The sequence below is a fragment of the Chiloscyllium plagiosum genome, unplaced genomic scaffold (genome assembly GCF_037043375.1).
Source record: "Chiloscyllium plagiosum isolate Xiang-an unplaced genomic scaffold, Cpla_swu_hap1 HiC_scaffold_1, whole genome shotgun sequence".
In the NCBI taxonomy this organism is placed as follows: domain Eukaryota; kingdom Metazoa; phylum Chordata; class Chondrichthyes; order Orectolobiformes; family Hemiscylliidae; genus Chiloscyllium; species Chiloscyllium plagiosum.
Window position 1 is genome coordinate 64,912,940 of NW_028270139.1, and position 17,714 is coordinate 64,930,653.

The 17,714-nt window shown below is 42.4% G+C and overlaps 1 protein-coding gene across 4 annotated transcripts in view; it reads left to right on the plus strand.

The window, feature by feature from the left end:
• Nucleotides 1-17,714, plus strand: part of wdr19 (WD repeat domain 19) — a 170,347-nt gene that overhangs the window by 24,577 nt on the left and 128,056 nt on the right. For all 4 annotated transcript variants that reach the window (XR_006312065.2, XM_087987304.1, XM_043692836.2 and 1 more), the window contains 2 exons: nt 5,047-5,162; nt 8,972-9,087. Coding sequence is in view for 3 of the 4 variants with exons in the window: in XM_087987304.1 (XP_087843430.1) it covers nt 5,047-5,162; nt 8,972-9,087 (232 nt within the window). In the remaining variant the exon portion in view is untranslated. The remainder of the gene's footprint in view (nt 1-5,046; nt 5,163-8,971; nt 9,088-17,714) is intronic.

Below are 17,714 nucleotides of genomic sequence, written 5' to 3' on the forward strand. Positions count from 1 at the left end.
ACACAGGAAAGCCACACACACAGACCAAGTCCTGAACTATGAAAGCAACCACCCCAACACACAAAAACGAAGTTGCATCAAGACACTATTCAAAAGGGCCACAACACACTGCAGCACACCAGAACTGCAAAAAGAGGAAGAGGAACACCTATACAAGGTACTCGCAAAAAATGGATATCCGCGCAATTTCATCAACAGATGCCTAAGGGAAAAACAACAGAATGAGGACATGCCGCAACCTAAAGGTCTAGCCACACTACCATACATCAAGAACATCTCTGAAATGACAGCCAGACTACTGCGACCACTAGGACTTATAACAACACACAAACCAACAGCCACTCTCAGACAACAACTCACCAAAACGAAGGACCCGATACCCAGCATGAGCAAAACTAATGTAGTGTACAAAATCCCATGCAAGGACTGCACAAAACACTATATAGGACAAACAGGAAGACAGCTAACGATCCGCATCCACGAACATCAACTAGCCACGAAACGACACAACCAGCTATCCTTAGTAGCCACACACGCAGACGACAAGCAACATGAATTTGACTGGGACAACACTACCATTATAGGGCAAGCGAAACAAAGAACAGCCAGGGAATTCCTAGAAGCATGGCACTCATCCACAAACTCCATCAACAAACACATCGACCTGGACCCAATATACCGGCCACTACAGCGGACAGCTGAAACTGACAACCGGAAGCGGCAGGGACAGGCCACTATAAATGCCGGAGGAAACACCACAGAAGCGCTTCACAGGAGGCTCCCAAGCACTGAGGATGTCACCTAGACAGGGGACGAAACGTTTGCAACAAAAACTTCCAGCTCGGCGAACAGAACCACAGCAGGTCAGGCATCATCCGAGGGGCAGGATATAATATAAATGAAGACAGAATGCAAAAGAACCTCCATAGGAATGGCAGTATCTAAGGAGAGAGAGAGGCAAGAGTTAATATTTTGAGTCAATATGGCTTTTCTTCAGAACATGCGGAGCTGTAAAAACAAATGTCAATCAGGTGAAGCTACAACAAAGGACTATGTGCATGTTAAACAGCAGAAGCAGCTCGCTGCAGACAGAGCCAAGTAATCCCACAAAAACCGATCTGATAAAAAGCATTTGCAGTCTTGTTTGCTCAGTCGTGAATGGTGGTAGACAATTAAACAAATAATTTTAAAGAGAAAATACCTCTTTAAGTTCAGGGTCTAGAATGATAGTGAGTATGACAAAGTTCAGTACTCAACAGAACAAACACAAATATATAAATCAAAGTCAACACTCAATCTTTATTGAACAATTCCCATTTTTACTTAGTTATGTCGTGTGTGAAGGAAAAGCTCCAGCACAATGCTTTCCTTGGCTAGCCTTTGGGTAGTCTTTTGATGACAATATGTGGGCTTAGTAGACCTTACCAGGATTATACCTGCTTTTTGTGACGAGCTATAGCTTAGTTAGCCGACATCTCTGCCACCTACAAATGGATCCCACCACCTGGGATATATTTCCCTCCCCACCCCTATCCACTTTCCGCCAAGACCGTTCCGTCAGTGACTACCTGGTCAGGTCCATGCCCCCCGCTCATCCTCCCCTCATAACACCTTGCCCTGCCACCACAGGAATTGCAAACCCTGTGCCCACACCACCTCCCTCACCTCCATCCAAAGCCCCAAAGGAGCCTTCCACATCCACCAAAGTTTCACCTGCACTTCTACACATGTCATTTATTGCATCCATTACTCCTAGTGCGGTCTCCTTTACATGGGGGAGACTGGACACCTTCTTGCAAAGCGCTTTAAGGAACATCTCCGCGACACCCACACCAATCAACCTCTGCCCCATAGCCGAACATTTCAACTCCCCCTCCCACTCTGCCGAGGACATGCAGGTCCTGGGCCTCCTCCACCGCCACTCCCTCACCACCCGACGCCTGGAGGAAGAACGCCTCATCTTCCGCCTCGGGACCCTTCACCCCCAGGGCGCCAATATGGATTTCACCAGTTGCCTCATTTCCCTCAATTTTCCTACTCCTCTGCTGCTGCCTGACCTGCTGTGCTTTTCCAGCATCACTTTAATCTTGACTCTGATCTCCAACATCTGCAGTCCTCTGTTTCGCCTGAAGCATTTGCAAATATATTCATTCAGAATTGTCAAGTGGGTGATCCCAGGCCTTCCCATGAAAAAAATTCACATCACAGATGTCAGTCTGAAGTCAGTCATTTCACTCCCGGTGATACCAAGAAATGACTGAGGGCAAGACTGGTGGACCTAGACAGCAACTTGGGGCCAGCATTACTTTCCACTGACTACTTGCACCACTGAACTGGCCATGCCCCTTGTCAGCTACAGCTATAACATTTACATTTACCTGTCAAACAGGAAAACTATCTGTATGTACTGCCCACAAAAAGCAGGACAAACCCAATCCTGCATCTACCCCATCATTAGTCTGCTCTCAGAAAAATAATGGAGGGTGCCATTACAATACAATCTAGCTGTCAGGATTTATTGCCCAGAGGATTGTTAACAGTCAACCATGTTGCTGTGGATCTAGAGTCACATGTATATCAGACCAGGCAAGAATGGCAGATACCCTTTCCTAAAGCACATTAGTGAATCAGAAGTGTTTTTATGGCAACCAACAGTCATTAAGTGGTTACTAATGAGCTAACTGTTTAATCCAGATATTTTAATGAATTCAGATTTCACCATCTGCTTTGGTGGAATTCTAACCCATGTCACCAGAATATTAAGGTGAGGTTCTGGGTTATTAGTCCAGTGACTTACCAATACATCACTACCTCCCCCATTGTGTCAAACAGGTACCATGCAATGGGATCTCTAACAAGAGAGAGAATCTAACCATCTCCCCCGATCTTCAGCACCATTATCATGACTGAATCCCCCACTATCAGCATCTGAGAGTTTAACATTGACCATAACTTGAACTGGATTGTCTAAGTAAGGAGTTTAGCAACAAGAGTGGCTCAGGAGACTGGATGTTATGCAGTGAGTAACTCATGTCCTGACTCCCCAATAACAGTCCACTATCTGCAAAGTACAAGTCAGGAGTCACCCCAGTTGCCGAGACGAGTGTAGCTCCAATTAATGCAAGAAGTTTGAAACCATCCATAACAAAGCAGTCCATATGATCGGCACCTCAGCAACTACCTTAATCATTTGCTGCCTCTACCATTGATTCACAGTAGTAGCTCTGTGTATCATCTCCAGATGCACTTCAGTAACTTGCCAAGGTGCCAACCCGCAATCAGTACCATCCAGAAGGGTAGCAGGTACATGGGTTCACCACCACTTGTAGGTTCTTCTCCAAGCTACTCATTGGCCTGACTTGGAACTGTATTGCTGTTCTATTCTTTTTCTTACAGCACTGTGGGTGCCCCTACACCCCCTAAGACTGCAATGGTTCAAGAAGGTGGCTCACCATCACCTTCACTGGGACAATAAGAAATAAGCAATAAATGCTGGCCTAACCAGCTGCAGTAAGTCCTCACTGAAGTTGTAGTTCCTGAAAATCTCAACTTTTAAGTGAAATAACTTTAAATGCATCAGAGATTTCCATAGATATAAATGTTAAAGATCTAATCAGTTTCCTTGGCATATTTATCATTTGGAAAGAAACAGGGTAAAGCTCAAGTCGAGTACCTAACAAATGCAGAACCATGTATTCCTAGCTGAAATATCTTTAAAGATAAAATTCATAAATAATCTTAAAAAAAAAGTACAGGTATGCAAAGTTCCAGTTCTCGTGAGTAAGCATCACTTACCTTGGTGTGCTTTTCTTTAGATCCATTGTATTTTGAAACCTCTAAAAACAATTAGTCTGAAGCAATGTTTCGTGTTACTAACACTTTTCCTATCAAAATTCTGAAATGTCATTTATACAGAGGAACCTCTATTATCCAGCATTTGATTAACCGAATTTCAGATTATCCAAACAAGATTGCAAGGTTCCGATGCTTGGCTAACTATGTTATCTGGCATTCGATTATCCAGCATTTGATTAACTGAACATAAAATTCCCTTTGTCATGTAATTGGGTTAAGTCTTTGGTGTACTGAGAACTAACTAACTGCTAAAATGCAATTTTAAAAATACTCTCCATTTAATCTATTTACATTGACCAGGCTCCATCTAGTGGCAGTAGTTAGTCAGTGCAGGAAGTGGCCCTGGACCTAATCTAAAGATGTGCTGGGTGATGAGGCCAGGGATCAGATCAAGAGTGGAAAGCAATGCTGGTTTTTGGCGTAGGCAAGGCCCAGGGAGTAATGAGATACGAGGATCATGGGCAGGGTGTATTAGGGGGTTACAAGTTGCAAGACCTGGGTAGCAGATAGGAGAAGACCAGGAGCCATGACAGAAAGCAAGGATGCCAGAAACAGAGGGCAGTGGGGTGGGTGAAAAGAGGGGCTGAAGGAGAGAGCAGAAGTGCTGATGGAAAGGTCATGTGAGCAGAACAGAACTGGAAGATTGCCAAGCAATGTTCAAGTGAAACGAGTAACAATAAACGATTATGCTGACACTACTTTATCAACAACATAAAAATAACAGCATTAAGTGGATTGATTTTCTGCAAGGACTTACTACCATTCAGATCCCATGAAAGACAAAAAGTGCTATAGGCATGTTTGAACCAACATTCTTTAAGCAAAGATGTTATCAATTTCACCTATTGAAGCGCAAACATAGTTGCATTTTGTCTCTGGAGCTCTTTTTTGTATCTGGGAAACTACTTATTGTAGCTACTTCAACAACAGTAAGAGTATATCATTCTGTTTGTCTAAGCGTAAAAGTGAGCACTTTACAAGTGGAGGATATTTAAGTCCAAACAAGATACTGCGGATGCTGAAAGTCTGAAACTCAGCAGATCTGGCTGTCTCTAAGGAGAGGGAAATAGATTTAACGTCCAGTTAATGATTCCTCTTCAGAATACTAAGGATGTTCTCAATATTTGAATTTACAAATGCTTTAATAACATCCCAACTTAATAATTCATGCTTGCAATGTGTTTTTATCAGGGATCAGATGTCATTTCTGATGTGGTCAAAAGCAGGATCATTGCTTGCTGTTGGAACAACCAAAGGAAATCTGCTTATTTATAGTTTACAGACCTCTCGCAAAGTTCCAGTTCTCGGTGAGTAAGCATCACTTACCTTGGTGTGCTTTTCTTTAGACCCATTGTATTTTTAAACCTCTAAAAACAATTAGTCTGAAGCAATGTTTCGTGTTACTAACACATTTCCTATCAAAATTCTGAAATGTCGTTTATACAGAGGAACCTCTATTATCCAGCATTTGATTAACCGAATTTCAGATTATCCAAACAAGATTGCAAGGTCCCAATGCTTGGCTAACTGTTACCTGGCACTCGATTATCCAGCATTTGATTAACTGAACAAAATACTCTCCGCCCATACCCTTCAGATAATCAAGGTTCATTTGAATGTGTGAACCCTTTAACATAAAATTCCCTTTGTCATGTAATTGGGTTAAGTCTTTGGTGTACTGAGAACTAACCAGCTTCTGAATTGCAAACTTAACCTTAGCTGAGGATTGTTTAAAATTTTAAGTTGAACTTCCTGGTTTTCATCAGGCAGAACTGCTGGATATCCTCCAATGAGCCAACTTGCTTGTGAGATTTTACAGTCATTATGGGCCAAGTTTCTAATTTGTGCTTTTGAAATATGAAGCTCCATGTCAGAGCAGTAATCATCAAAGATCAAATCAGAAGTGTTTTACACTCTATTTTTCTTCCAAATTCTCTATCAATCGTTTCCATGAAACAGAAGCTAGATGTGTTTAGGATGGAACAGGAAATTATCTCTTACTGATTTTCATTTTTGGCATGTTTCAGGCAGCACATTGGTGCATCATTTTGAAGTATCAGTGTAAGGAAAATTTCTAGTTCCCAACAATAACAAGCCTGAAATTACAATGGAGAATTAAACTTATGTTTAATCCTGGAACCTCATCCCAAAAACATAAGAACGGCATTATATTTCCAATTGGGGTAGTATATGTGATAAGACCATAATTACACATTTCTAGGATTTGTTCTCTTCTTTTGATTGGTAAATATTTCCATCCTTAATGATGGGGGAATCCCAGCACATTTTGCATATGCTAGGTTGAAGCTTTTTGTTTTAATTCACTTGTGGCACATGGGGGTCGCATGCATTGCCCATCACTTGCTGACTTTGAGAAGCTGGTGGTGAGCTGCCTCTTGATCTCTGCAATAGATGTGCTGTAGGTAAATCCACAATGCCCTTAGGGAGGAAATTCCAGGGTTTTGACCCTACAATAATGAAGGAATGACCATATGTTTCCAAATCAGGTTGTTGAGTAGCTTGGAGGGGAACTTGAAGGTGGCGGTTTTCTCATGCATCTCCTGCCTTTCTCTTTCTAGATAGATGTGGTCATGGGTTTGGAAGGTGCTGTCTAAGCATCTTTGACAATTTTCTGCAGTAGATGTTGTAGATAGTACAAATTACTACTATTGAGCATGGCTGGTGGAGGGAGTAGATGTTTGTGGATGTGGTGCCAATCAAACGGGCTGCTTTGTCCTGGTTGGTGTCAAGCCACTTGAGTGTTGTTGGACCTGCATTCCAGGCAAGTGAGAAGTATTCCATCACCTGACTTGTGCCTTGTAGAAAGTTGGAGAAAGTGAGGGCTGGAGATCAGAGTCAAAGAGTGTGGTGCTGGAAAAGCATAACGAGTAAGGCAGCAACCAAGGAGCAGGTGCTGCCTGACCTTGTAGGTAATGGGCAGACTGTGGGAAGTTAAGAGGTGATTTACTTGCCACAGTATTCCTTGACTCTGACCTGAGATACTTGTAGACACTATTTATTTGGTGAGTCCAGTTGAGTTTCTGATCAATGGTAAACCTCAGACTGTTGATAGTGGGGAAAGTTGGTGATGGTAACACCATTAAATGTGAAGGGACCATGTTCAGATGATCTCTTATTGGAGATGGACATTGCTTAGCGTTTGTGTGCTGAGAGTATTACTTGTCACTTGTCAGCCCAGACTTGGATATTGTCCAGATCTTGTTGTGTTTGAAAATGGACTGCTTCAGTGCCTGAGGAGTCATGAATAGTGCTTAACAATTTTTAACTTAAAGGGGAGAGTGGATGATCCATCTCAGACTCCTGACATCCCAAGCATCACGGTTGCCAGTCTTTAAACAATTCCGTTTATTCCATCTGATATCAAGACACAGGATACAGTAAAAGCTATGGGGCCTGACAACATTCTTGCATAAAGACTAGAGACTTGTGCTGCAGCACGAGAGATGCCCCTAGCCTAGATATTTTGGTGCTGCAGCATTCATACAACAAAGCACAATACTCACAACCTAGTAATATGGTCAATTGCCTGGGGGCAAATGTGGAGCAAGGTAAAAACCTTTTTGAGCTTGAAGAGATGGTTTTGGTTGTTTGAGGTCCATTTAAGAACATCATGGCAGGTGAACCTCAGGGTAGTGCCCTGATCTTCCTTCTACCATGACGTCAGTTGGGGATATTCGCTGATAATTGCATAATGTTCAGCACTATCGTCAAGTCTTCAGATACTGTAACAGTCCATGCGCAAGTGCAGCAATATCTGAATAATATACAAGCTTGGATTGATTGGTGGCAGATAACATTCACAATGACCAAGTGCCAGATATTGGCCACCTCCAACAAGAGGCAATCTAGCAATTATCCTTTGGCATTCAATCAAATTATCATCACTGAACCCCCGCTGTCAACATTCTGGGAGTTACCATTTATCAGAAACTGAACTAGTCTAGCCGTACAAATTCTGTGGCTACGAGAGCAAGTCAGAGGCGAGGAATCCTATAGAGTAAGTCACACCCTGTCTTCCCAATGCCTATCCCCCATCAACAAGGCAGGTATGTCATAAAATACTCCCTAGTTGCCTGAATAGGTACAGCTCACCAACATTCAAAATGTTTGACATCATCTGGGATAACTCTTTCTTCAGGATTCACTCCCTTCAACACTGCTGCACTGTGGCAGTACTGTGTACCATCTATAAGGTATGTTGCAGTAACTCAGCAAAGCCACTTTCAAAGCACCTTCCAAACCTGCAAACTCTGTAACCTAGAAAGACCAGAGCAGCATATGCATGGGGATGTCAGCACCTGCACATCTCTTGCAAGTTACACATCTGGCTGTCTTGGAACTATATCACTGTTCCTTAACTGCTGCAGGATCAAAACATGGAACTCCCTTTCTAACACCATATTCTGTATCCCTGCACCCGAAGTACTGCAGTGCTACAAGAAGGCTGATCGCTACAATTTCTCCCAAGCAGTTATGTTTGGGAAATAAATGATAGCTTGGTCAACGAAGACAACATGCACTTGAACAAATAAGTAGAAGAAATTACAACAAGGCAAACAATTAATCCTAAAGTTACAATACCTAATTTGTGGAGTAGCAATTCAGTGAGTATGCTGTAAAATCCATGTCATGTTTAAGTGCTGTCAATCCAGTGATTTGTTCTTTTTATAACATGGTTGTAACTTACTATGCCATTTGTGAGTTCCTCAAATGCTTCTACCTTGAGAGATGCAAAGCTGTGACTGATAAGGTCAGGAAAAGAAGGAATATGTACTCTGAATATTGACTTCATCTGTTTGATTTTTAAGTCCCAATGGTTTGGGAAATGCAGGTTTCAGTATTGTTCCCTCATAAAGGGAGCATTTTTTCATGTTCCATTTTATTTTCCTGGATTTCTTTAATTAGGATGATGCTGACAATTGGTACCTTGTGGCCCAGTCCTGCTCTGTCAACCTTTACAATCATTAGTCTGGGCAATTTAGATGTACCAAAGGTGATATGATAGTGTGTAAAACCACTCTTTCACTGAGTGGTGTCTTGTATTCATTCCAGCAAGAATTAATCTTTTACTTCTCCTTCCTCACCAACATCTCAGGGAAGCATACAAAACGGATTACTTGTGGTTGCTGGAGTTCCCAGAACCTGCTTGCACTGGGTAGCGAAGACAAGACGATCACTGTCAGCAACCAAGAGGGAGATACAATCAGACAGGTGAGTAAGAGAACTTTGCCAATTGACATCATTTAATTTCTGGTGATCATTTAAAATAGGCTAAATGACACTAAAATAATCCAAATTAGAAAAGCTAAAAGTATACTTTAAAAGCTAAAAGGGAGTGGGAGAGATGGTGGTGGTGGTGCAGTGCAACACTCCACGGGTTGGAGTTGGTTTTGCCACACAGGAAGGTGGTGGTGGTGGTGGTCTGGAAGCTGAGAAAACTGACTTCCATGACGTAACTGCAGGTGTCCCTCAGGGTATATGTATTTTTTACGTCAACCTGTTCAGATGAATTTTGACACACTTCTGAACATTAACTTTGCATTTCTAGAGTCTGGAGTGCCTCAAGGTAATGTCCCAGGCTCAATCATTTTCAGCTGTTTCATCAATAACCTTCCCTCCATCATAAGGTCTGAGGTGAGGATTTTTGCTGTTGTTGGAGTAATGTTCAGCACCATTCATGACTCCTTTGATACTGAAGCACTTCATATCTGAATTCAGCAAAACCTGGACGATACCTCGGTTTGGGCTGACAAGTGACAGGAACATTCATGCCCCACAGATGTGAGGCAGTGACCACCTTCAAAAAGAGAGAATCTAACTCTTGACATTCAATGACATTATCATCACTAAATCGCACTATCAATATCCTAGGGGTTACCACTGATCAGAAACTCAACTGGACTAGCCATATATATGTATAAAATATGTACACACATACAAAATATACTGTGGCTACAAGGGCAGGTCAGAGGCAATGAATACTGCAGCAAGTAATTCGTGTCCTGACTCCCTAAACCCCGTCCACTATCTATAAGGCAAAAGTCGGGTGTGATGGAATATTTCCTAACAGCATTCAAGAAGCTTGAAACTATCTGGACAAAGCATTCCTCTTGTTTGTCGTCGCACTCCCAAACTTTCATTTCCTCTAATGTTCAGTAGCAGCAGTGTGTACTGTCTACAAAGTGCGCTACAGAAATTCACTAACACTTCTTAGATAGAATCTTCCAAATCCATTACCATATCACCTACAAGGACAAGGGCAAAAGACACATGGGAGCACCAGCATTTGCAAGTTCTCTTCCAAGCCACGTTAAAACATATCAAAATAGCCTTATGTCATTACGTAATAACTTTCACAAATTTCATGTGAAAATCTGTCATGTATGATTAGATTTTTAGTTTTTGATGTTTTTGCCTTGTGTATTGATTTTGGTTATCATTTCCTGGCATAAGCTTTCAACTATTTATCTAAAATGGCAAGGTACCAGGCATAATGTCCACTCTAAAGTGATGTGGGGACCAGACAAGTTGAGATGGTTCTCTCACAGGTATACTTAATGTTAACAATTATTAGGGGCTTTGATGGAGTAATTTGGTGTATGCTTTGTTCACTTCATGTTTCATATGGTAATAAAAACACATCTAGTATCAATTCTGTTATGATCCCCATGGTGACCAATATCTTAAAAAAAAACATTTATCAAACAACCTTATCGGAGGAGCCTAATGACCAGGATTTCACATTTTATAACTCGTACTTTAACAAGCAAGCCAAAACTAACATCTTAAACTTGAATAATAGGCAAATTATTTTCAGTAAAAACTACAAATTAAACTTCAAATAAGTTATGCAATAAGAATAATTCTCATGGATGTACTGGCTGTTCCCTTAGTGCACATAACAACACATGCAACCACAAGTCCTTCAAAACTCTGCCTCCCTTGGGCAGAGTTCCACTTCATATCTCCAGTGACACTTTAACTACTCAATCCTCCTCTGAAAGCTGCTCCCACCCAACCCAAGTCTCATGGGTATAGTCTTCACCAAGATTGCCAGGTGTGGTTAATCAGACCCCGATAAACTGATGGCACAAATGGAAAGAAACGATTCACATCAAAGGACCATTTCAAAGATGTGGTTATATGATGATCATGATTGGGAAAATTAAATATTCCAGGATGCACAATATTTCAAAAAACATGCAGAGCGGCAAAAGGAGAGGGGTTAACCTTGATAGTCAAGGATGACACAAGATCATGAAGTAGAATCAGTGTGGAATAAGATTATTGACAGCATGAATCAGGAAAAAGCTCTTACAATATTTTTACTATTGAACTGAGCATTAAATAAGAAATTACTGAAGCTTGTTTTTTTTTTAAAAAAGCAATGTAGTAATTGTGAGAGACTTCAATCATCATGTATGATTGCCACTTGACAAAGGTTGTCTCTAAAATTAGTCTTTGAAATGTTTGTGTAACATTTAGTGAATTGGCTTATATTGCAAACAATAGTAGGAAATCTGAGAGTTTGGAGTGTTTTAGAAATAGCAAAGGACACCAACAAAGACTTGATAAAAAGGGAAAAAATAAACTAGCAAGCAATAAAAAAAAATTTAAGAGTTTTACAGCTGTATAAAAAAGAAGAGTAGCTAAAGTAAACATTGGTCCCTTAGAAACAGACACCGAAGAAATTATCATGGAGAATGACAAAATAGAACATAGACCATTATAGCGCTGTACAGGCCCTTAGGCCTTCAAGGTTGTGCCGACCTGAGAAACTGATCTGAAGCCCATCTAACCTATACTGTTCCATTTTCATCCATATGTCTATCCAATGACCATTTAAAAACCCTTAAGGTTGGCAAGTGTACAACTGCTGCAGGCAGGCTATTCCATGCCCCTTCTACTCTGAGTAAAGAAACTACCTCTGACATCTGTCCTATATCATCACCCCTCAATTTAAAGCTATGTCCCCTCTTGTTAGCCATCTCCGTCCGAGGAACAAGGCTCTCACTGTCCAATCTATCTAACCCTCTGATTATCTTATATGTCTCAATTAAGTCACCTCTCAACCTTCTCTCTAATGAAAACAGCCTCAAGTCCCTGAGCCTTTCCTTATAAGTCCTTCCTTCCATATCAGACAACATCTTAATAAATCTACTCTGAACCCTTTCCAAAGCTTCCACATCTTTTCTATAATGCGGTGACCAGAACTGTGCGCAATACTCCAAGTGCGGCCGCACCAGAGTTTTGTACAGCTGCAGCATGGCCACATGGCTCCGAGACTCAATCCCTCTACTAATAAAAGCTAACACACTGTATGCCTTCTTAACAACCCTATCAAACTGGGTGGCAACTTTCAGAGATCTATGTACTTGGACACCGAGATCTCTCTGTTCATCTACCACTACTGAGAATCTTACCATTAGCCCAGGACTCTTTATTCCTGTTGCTCCTACCAGAGTGAATCATCTCTCACTTTTCCACATTAAAATCCATTTGCCGCCTCTCAGCCCAGCTCTGTGGCTTATCTATGTCCCTCTGTAACCAAAACATCCCTTGGCACTATCCACAACTCTACCAACCTTAGTGTCATCCATAAATTTACAACCCCATTCTTCTAAGCCCTCATCTAGGTCGTTTATAAAAATGACAAACATCAGTGGTCCCAAAGCAGATCCTTGCGGTACACCGCTAGTAACTGAACTCCAGGATGAACACTTCCCATCAACCATGACCCTCTGTCTTCTTTCAAAGTTAAAAATCACACAATACCTTCATCAGGTGATAGTCGCTCCAAAAGCTAGTGTGCTTCCAATTAAACCAGTTGGACTATAACCTGGTGTTGTGTGATTTTTAACTTTGTACACCCCAGTCCAACACCGGCATCTCCAAATCATGTCTTCTTTCAGCTAGCCAATTTCTGATCCAAACCGCTAAATTACCTTCAGTCCCATGCCTCTGTATTTTGTGCAATAGCCTACCATGAGGATCCTTATCAAACCCCTTCCTGAAATCCATGTACCCCACATCAACTGCTTTACCCTCATCCATCTGTTTGGTCAGCTTCTCAAAGAACTCAATAAAGTTTGTGAGGCACAACATATCCCTCACAAAACCGTGTTGACTATCCCTAATCAACTTATTCCTTTTTAAATTATTATAAATCCTGTCTCTTATAACTTTTTCCAAAACTTTGCCCACAACCGAAGTAAGTCTCGCTGATCTATAATTGCCAGGGTTGTTTCTACTCCCCTTTTTGAACAAAAGGACAACCACTGTGGCACAGTGGTTAGCACTGCTGCCTCACAGCGCCAGAGACCTGGGTACAATTCCCGCCTCAGGCGACTGACTGTGTGGAGTTTGCACATTCTCCCAGTGTCTGCATGGGTTTCCTCCGGGTGCTCCGATTTCCTCCCACAGTCCAAAAATGTGCAGGTTAGGTGAATTGGCCAAGCTAAATTGCCCGTAGTGTTAGGTGAAGGGGTAAATGTAGGAGAATGGGTCTGGGTGGGTTGCGCTTTGGCAGGTCGGTGTGGACTTGTTGGGCCGAAGGGCCTGTTTCCACACTGTAACTAATCTAATCTAATTTGCTTTCCTTCAGTCTTCTGGCACCATTCCTGTAGACATTGACAACATAAAGATCAAAGCCAAAGGCTCTGCAATCTCCTCCCTGGCTTCTCAGTGAATCTGAGGATAAATCCCACCCAACCAAGGGGACCTATCTATTTTCACACTTTCCAGAATTGCTAACACCTCCTCCTTGTGAACCTCAATCCCATCTATTCTAGTAGCCTGTATCTCAGTTGTCTCCTCTACAACATTCTTTTTCCAGTGTGAATACTGATGAAAGATATTGATTTTTCTTCCCCATCTCCTCAGACTCCACACACAACTTCCCACTACTATCCTTGATTAGTCTTAATCTTACTCTAGTTGTTCTTTTATTCCTGATTTACCTATAGAAAGCTTTTAGGGTTTTGCCTTGATCCTATCTGCCAACGACTTCTCATGTCCCCTCCTGGCTCTTCTTAGCTCTCTCTTTAGGTCTTTCCTGGCTAACTTGTAACTCTCAAGCGCCCTAACTGAGCCTTCACATCTCATCCTAACATAAGCCTCCTCCTTCCTCTTGACAAGACATTCAACCTTTTTAGTAGACCATGGCTCCCTGAATCAACAACTTCCTCTCTGCCTGACAGGTACATACTTAGCGAGGTCAAGCCTTCACATTTCGATAGTGTCCTGCAGTTTCCTTCCCCACCCTTTGCATCCTAAATCTTGCCTAATTGCATCAAAATTGCCTTTCCCTCAGCTATAACCATTGCCCTGTGGTATATACCTATCCGTTTTCCATCGCTAAAGTAAACATAACCAAATTGTGGTCACTATCACCAAAGTGCTCACCTACCTCCAAATCTAACACCTGACTGCGTTCATTACCCAGTACCAAATCCAATGTGGCCTTGCCCCTTATTAGCCTGTCTACACACTGTGTCAGGCAACCCTCCTGCACACATTGGACAAAAACTGACCCATCTAAACTACTTGAACTACAGTATTCCCAGTCAATATTTAGAAAATTAAAATCCCCCATAACAACTACCCTGTTGCTCTTGCTCCTATCGAGAATCATCTTTGCTATCCTATCCTCTACATCTCTGGAACTATTCGGAGGCCTAAAGAAAACTCCCAACATAAGCCCGCACTACCTTAGTAAACATGTCCTCAAACTTCTTTCTACCATGTCCCCTCCTGGCCTTAATTAACAATGCCAAACCTCCCCCTCTTTTACAATCTTCTCTGTTCTTACTGAAACATCTTAATCCTGGAATGTGCAGTAACCATTCCTGTCCCTGCTCTATCCATGTCTCTGAAATGGCCACAACACTGAAATCCCAGGTACCAACCCATGCTGCAAGTTCACCCACCTTATTCCAGCTGCTCCTGGCGTTGAAGTAGACACACTTCAAACCAATTTCTTGCTTGCCTTTTGAAACCTTATTTCTGACCTCACTACTCTCAACCTCCTGTACACTAACTACAATTTAGGTTCCCATCCCCTGCTGAATGGCGAAGAGATTGAACAAGTATTCTGTGTCTACTGTGACATCCATATTGATACCAAGATCCTTGTGTATAAGACAGTTGTCCTTTCAACTCGTCCATCTGGCTCCAAAACTGGGACTACATGCAGACACCACCTCACGTCTCTCCAGAAGTATCATCAATGCTGTTGGAGAAATAAAGGGCAAGGCGGCACAGTAGCTCAGAGGTTAGCACTGTTGCCTCTCAGCGCCAGGGACTCTGGTTCAATTCCAGCCTGGGCCGACTGTCTATGTGGAGTTTGCACATTCTCTCTGTGTCTGCGTGGGTTTCCTTTGGGTACTCTTTGGCGTCCTGAAGGGAGAGGGTGACCAGCCTCAAGTCGTGGTCCATGTAGGTACCAACGACATAGGTAGAAAGAGGGATAGGGATGTAAGGCAGGATTTCGGGGAACTAGGTTGGAAGCTGAGAGCTAGGACAAACAAATGTTATCTCTGGTTTGTTATCCGTGCACGAGATAGCGAGGAAAGGAATAGGGAGACCAATCAGTTGAACACGTGGCTGTAAGGATGATGCAGGAGGGAGGGTTTCAGGTACTTGGATAATTGGGGCTCATTCTGGGGAAGGTGGGACTGTACAAACAGGACGGTCTTCACTTGAATCAGAGGGCTACTAATATCCTGAGTGGGAAATTTGCTGGAGCTATTTGGGTGGGTTTAAACTAGCTCAGCAGGGGGATGGGAACATGAGGTGTAGTTGCAGTGCAGAGGGGAATGAGAGTAGGGAGGACAGGGACAGGATTTCAAGGTCACGGGAATGTGCTGGCAGACAGCAATCTGGTTTGAATTGTCTACTTCAACGCCAGAAGTATCCGAAATAAGGTAGGTGAGCTTGGAGCATGGATAGGTATCTGGGACTTCGATGTTGTGGTCATTTCGGAGAAATGGATAGAGCAGGGTGAGAAATGGATGTTGCAGGTTCCAGGGTATAGATCTTTAATTAAGAACAGGCAAGACTGTAAAAAGGGGGAGGTGTGGCCTTGTTAGTTAAGGTGCCTGAAAGAACATTTAACGAGGTCTCGTGTACTGAGGTAGTGTGGACTGAGGTTAGAAACGAGAGGCGAGGCCACACTGCTTGGAGTTTTTTATAGGCCTCCGCAGAGTTCCAGGGAGGTGGAAGAGAGGATTGTCAAAATTATTCTGGGTAGGAGTGAAAGGAACAGGGTTGTCATTATGGGGGACTTTAACTTACCCAACGTTGACTGGAAATGTTATAACTCTAGTACATTGGATGGATCAGTTTTTGTCCAATGTGTACCGGAGGGTTTCCTGACACAGTATGTCAAAAGGTCAACAAGAGGGGAGGCCAGGTGTTTGATTTAGTTGTAGATGAGCACTTTGGAGAGAGTGACCATAATTCAGTTACGTTTAGTTTAGCGATGGAAAGGGATAGGTACATGCCACAGGTCAAGAGTTACCGATTTGGCAAGGGCAATTATAATGCGATTAGGCAAGAATTAGGATGCATAGAATGGGGTAGCAAAATGCAGGGGATGCAGACAGTGGAAATGTGGGTCTGGTTTAAGGAACAGATATTGCGTGTCCTTGATAGGTATGTCCCTGTCAGGCAGGGAGGGAGCAATAAGGTAAGGGAACCGTGGTTTACTACAGTAATTGCATCTCTTGTTAAGCAGAAGAAGGAGGTGTATGTGTTGATGAGGCAAAATGGTTCAGATGAGGTGATGGAGAGTTACAGATCAGCTAGAAAGGATTTAAAGAGAGAGTTAGGAAGAGCAAAGAGAGGACACGAGCTGTCTTTAGCAAATAGAATAAAGGAGAACCCTAAAGCTTTCTGCAGGTATGTGAGGAATAAAAGGATAACTAAGGTCAAAGGGAAGTTGAAGGTGGCTCCTGTGGAGATTGGAGAGTTGCTAAATGAACATTTCTCATCGGTTTTCACTCAGGAAAAGGAGAAAATTGTAGAGGAGAAGAATGAGATACGAGATGTTAGATTAGAAAGGAGTGAAAGTAGACAAGTCCCCTGGGCCAGGTGGTATTTATCTGAGGATTCTCTGGGAAGCTAGGGAGGAGATAGCAGAGCCTTTGTCATTGATATGAGTCATCATTGTCTACAGGTTTAGTACCAGAGGACTGGAGGATTGCAAATGTTGTGCACTTGTTCAAGAAGGGCAGTAGAGATGACCCCGGTAATTATAGACCAGTGAGCCTTACTTCTGTTGTAGGAAAGGTTTTGGAAAGGATTATAAGAGATGAGATTTATAATCATCTAGCAAACAACAATTTGATTTCAGATAGTCAACATGGTTTCATCAAGGGCACGTCGTGTCTCACAAACCTTATTGAGTTTTTTGAGAAGGTGACTGAGCATGTAGATGAAGGTAGGGCAGTTGACGTGATATACATGGACTTCAGTAAAGCTTTTGATAAGGTTCCAGATGGTAGGCTGTTGGAGAAAATGTAGAGGCATGGGATTGAGGGTAATTTAGCAGTGTGGATTAGAAACTGGCTTTCTGAAAGAAGGCAGCGAGTGGTGGTTAATAGAAAATATTCAGCCTGGAATCCGGTTACTAGTGGTGTGGCACAAGGATCTGTTTTGGGACTACTACTGTTCGTCATTTTTATAAATGAGTTAGACACAAGCATAGGTGGATGGATTAGTAAATTTGCAGATGACACTATAGTCGGTGGAGTGGTGGACAGTTTGGAAGAATGTTACAGATTACAGGGGGACTTAGATAAACTGCAGGATTGGGCTGAGAGGTGGCAAATGGAGTT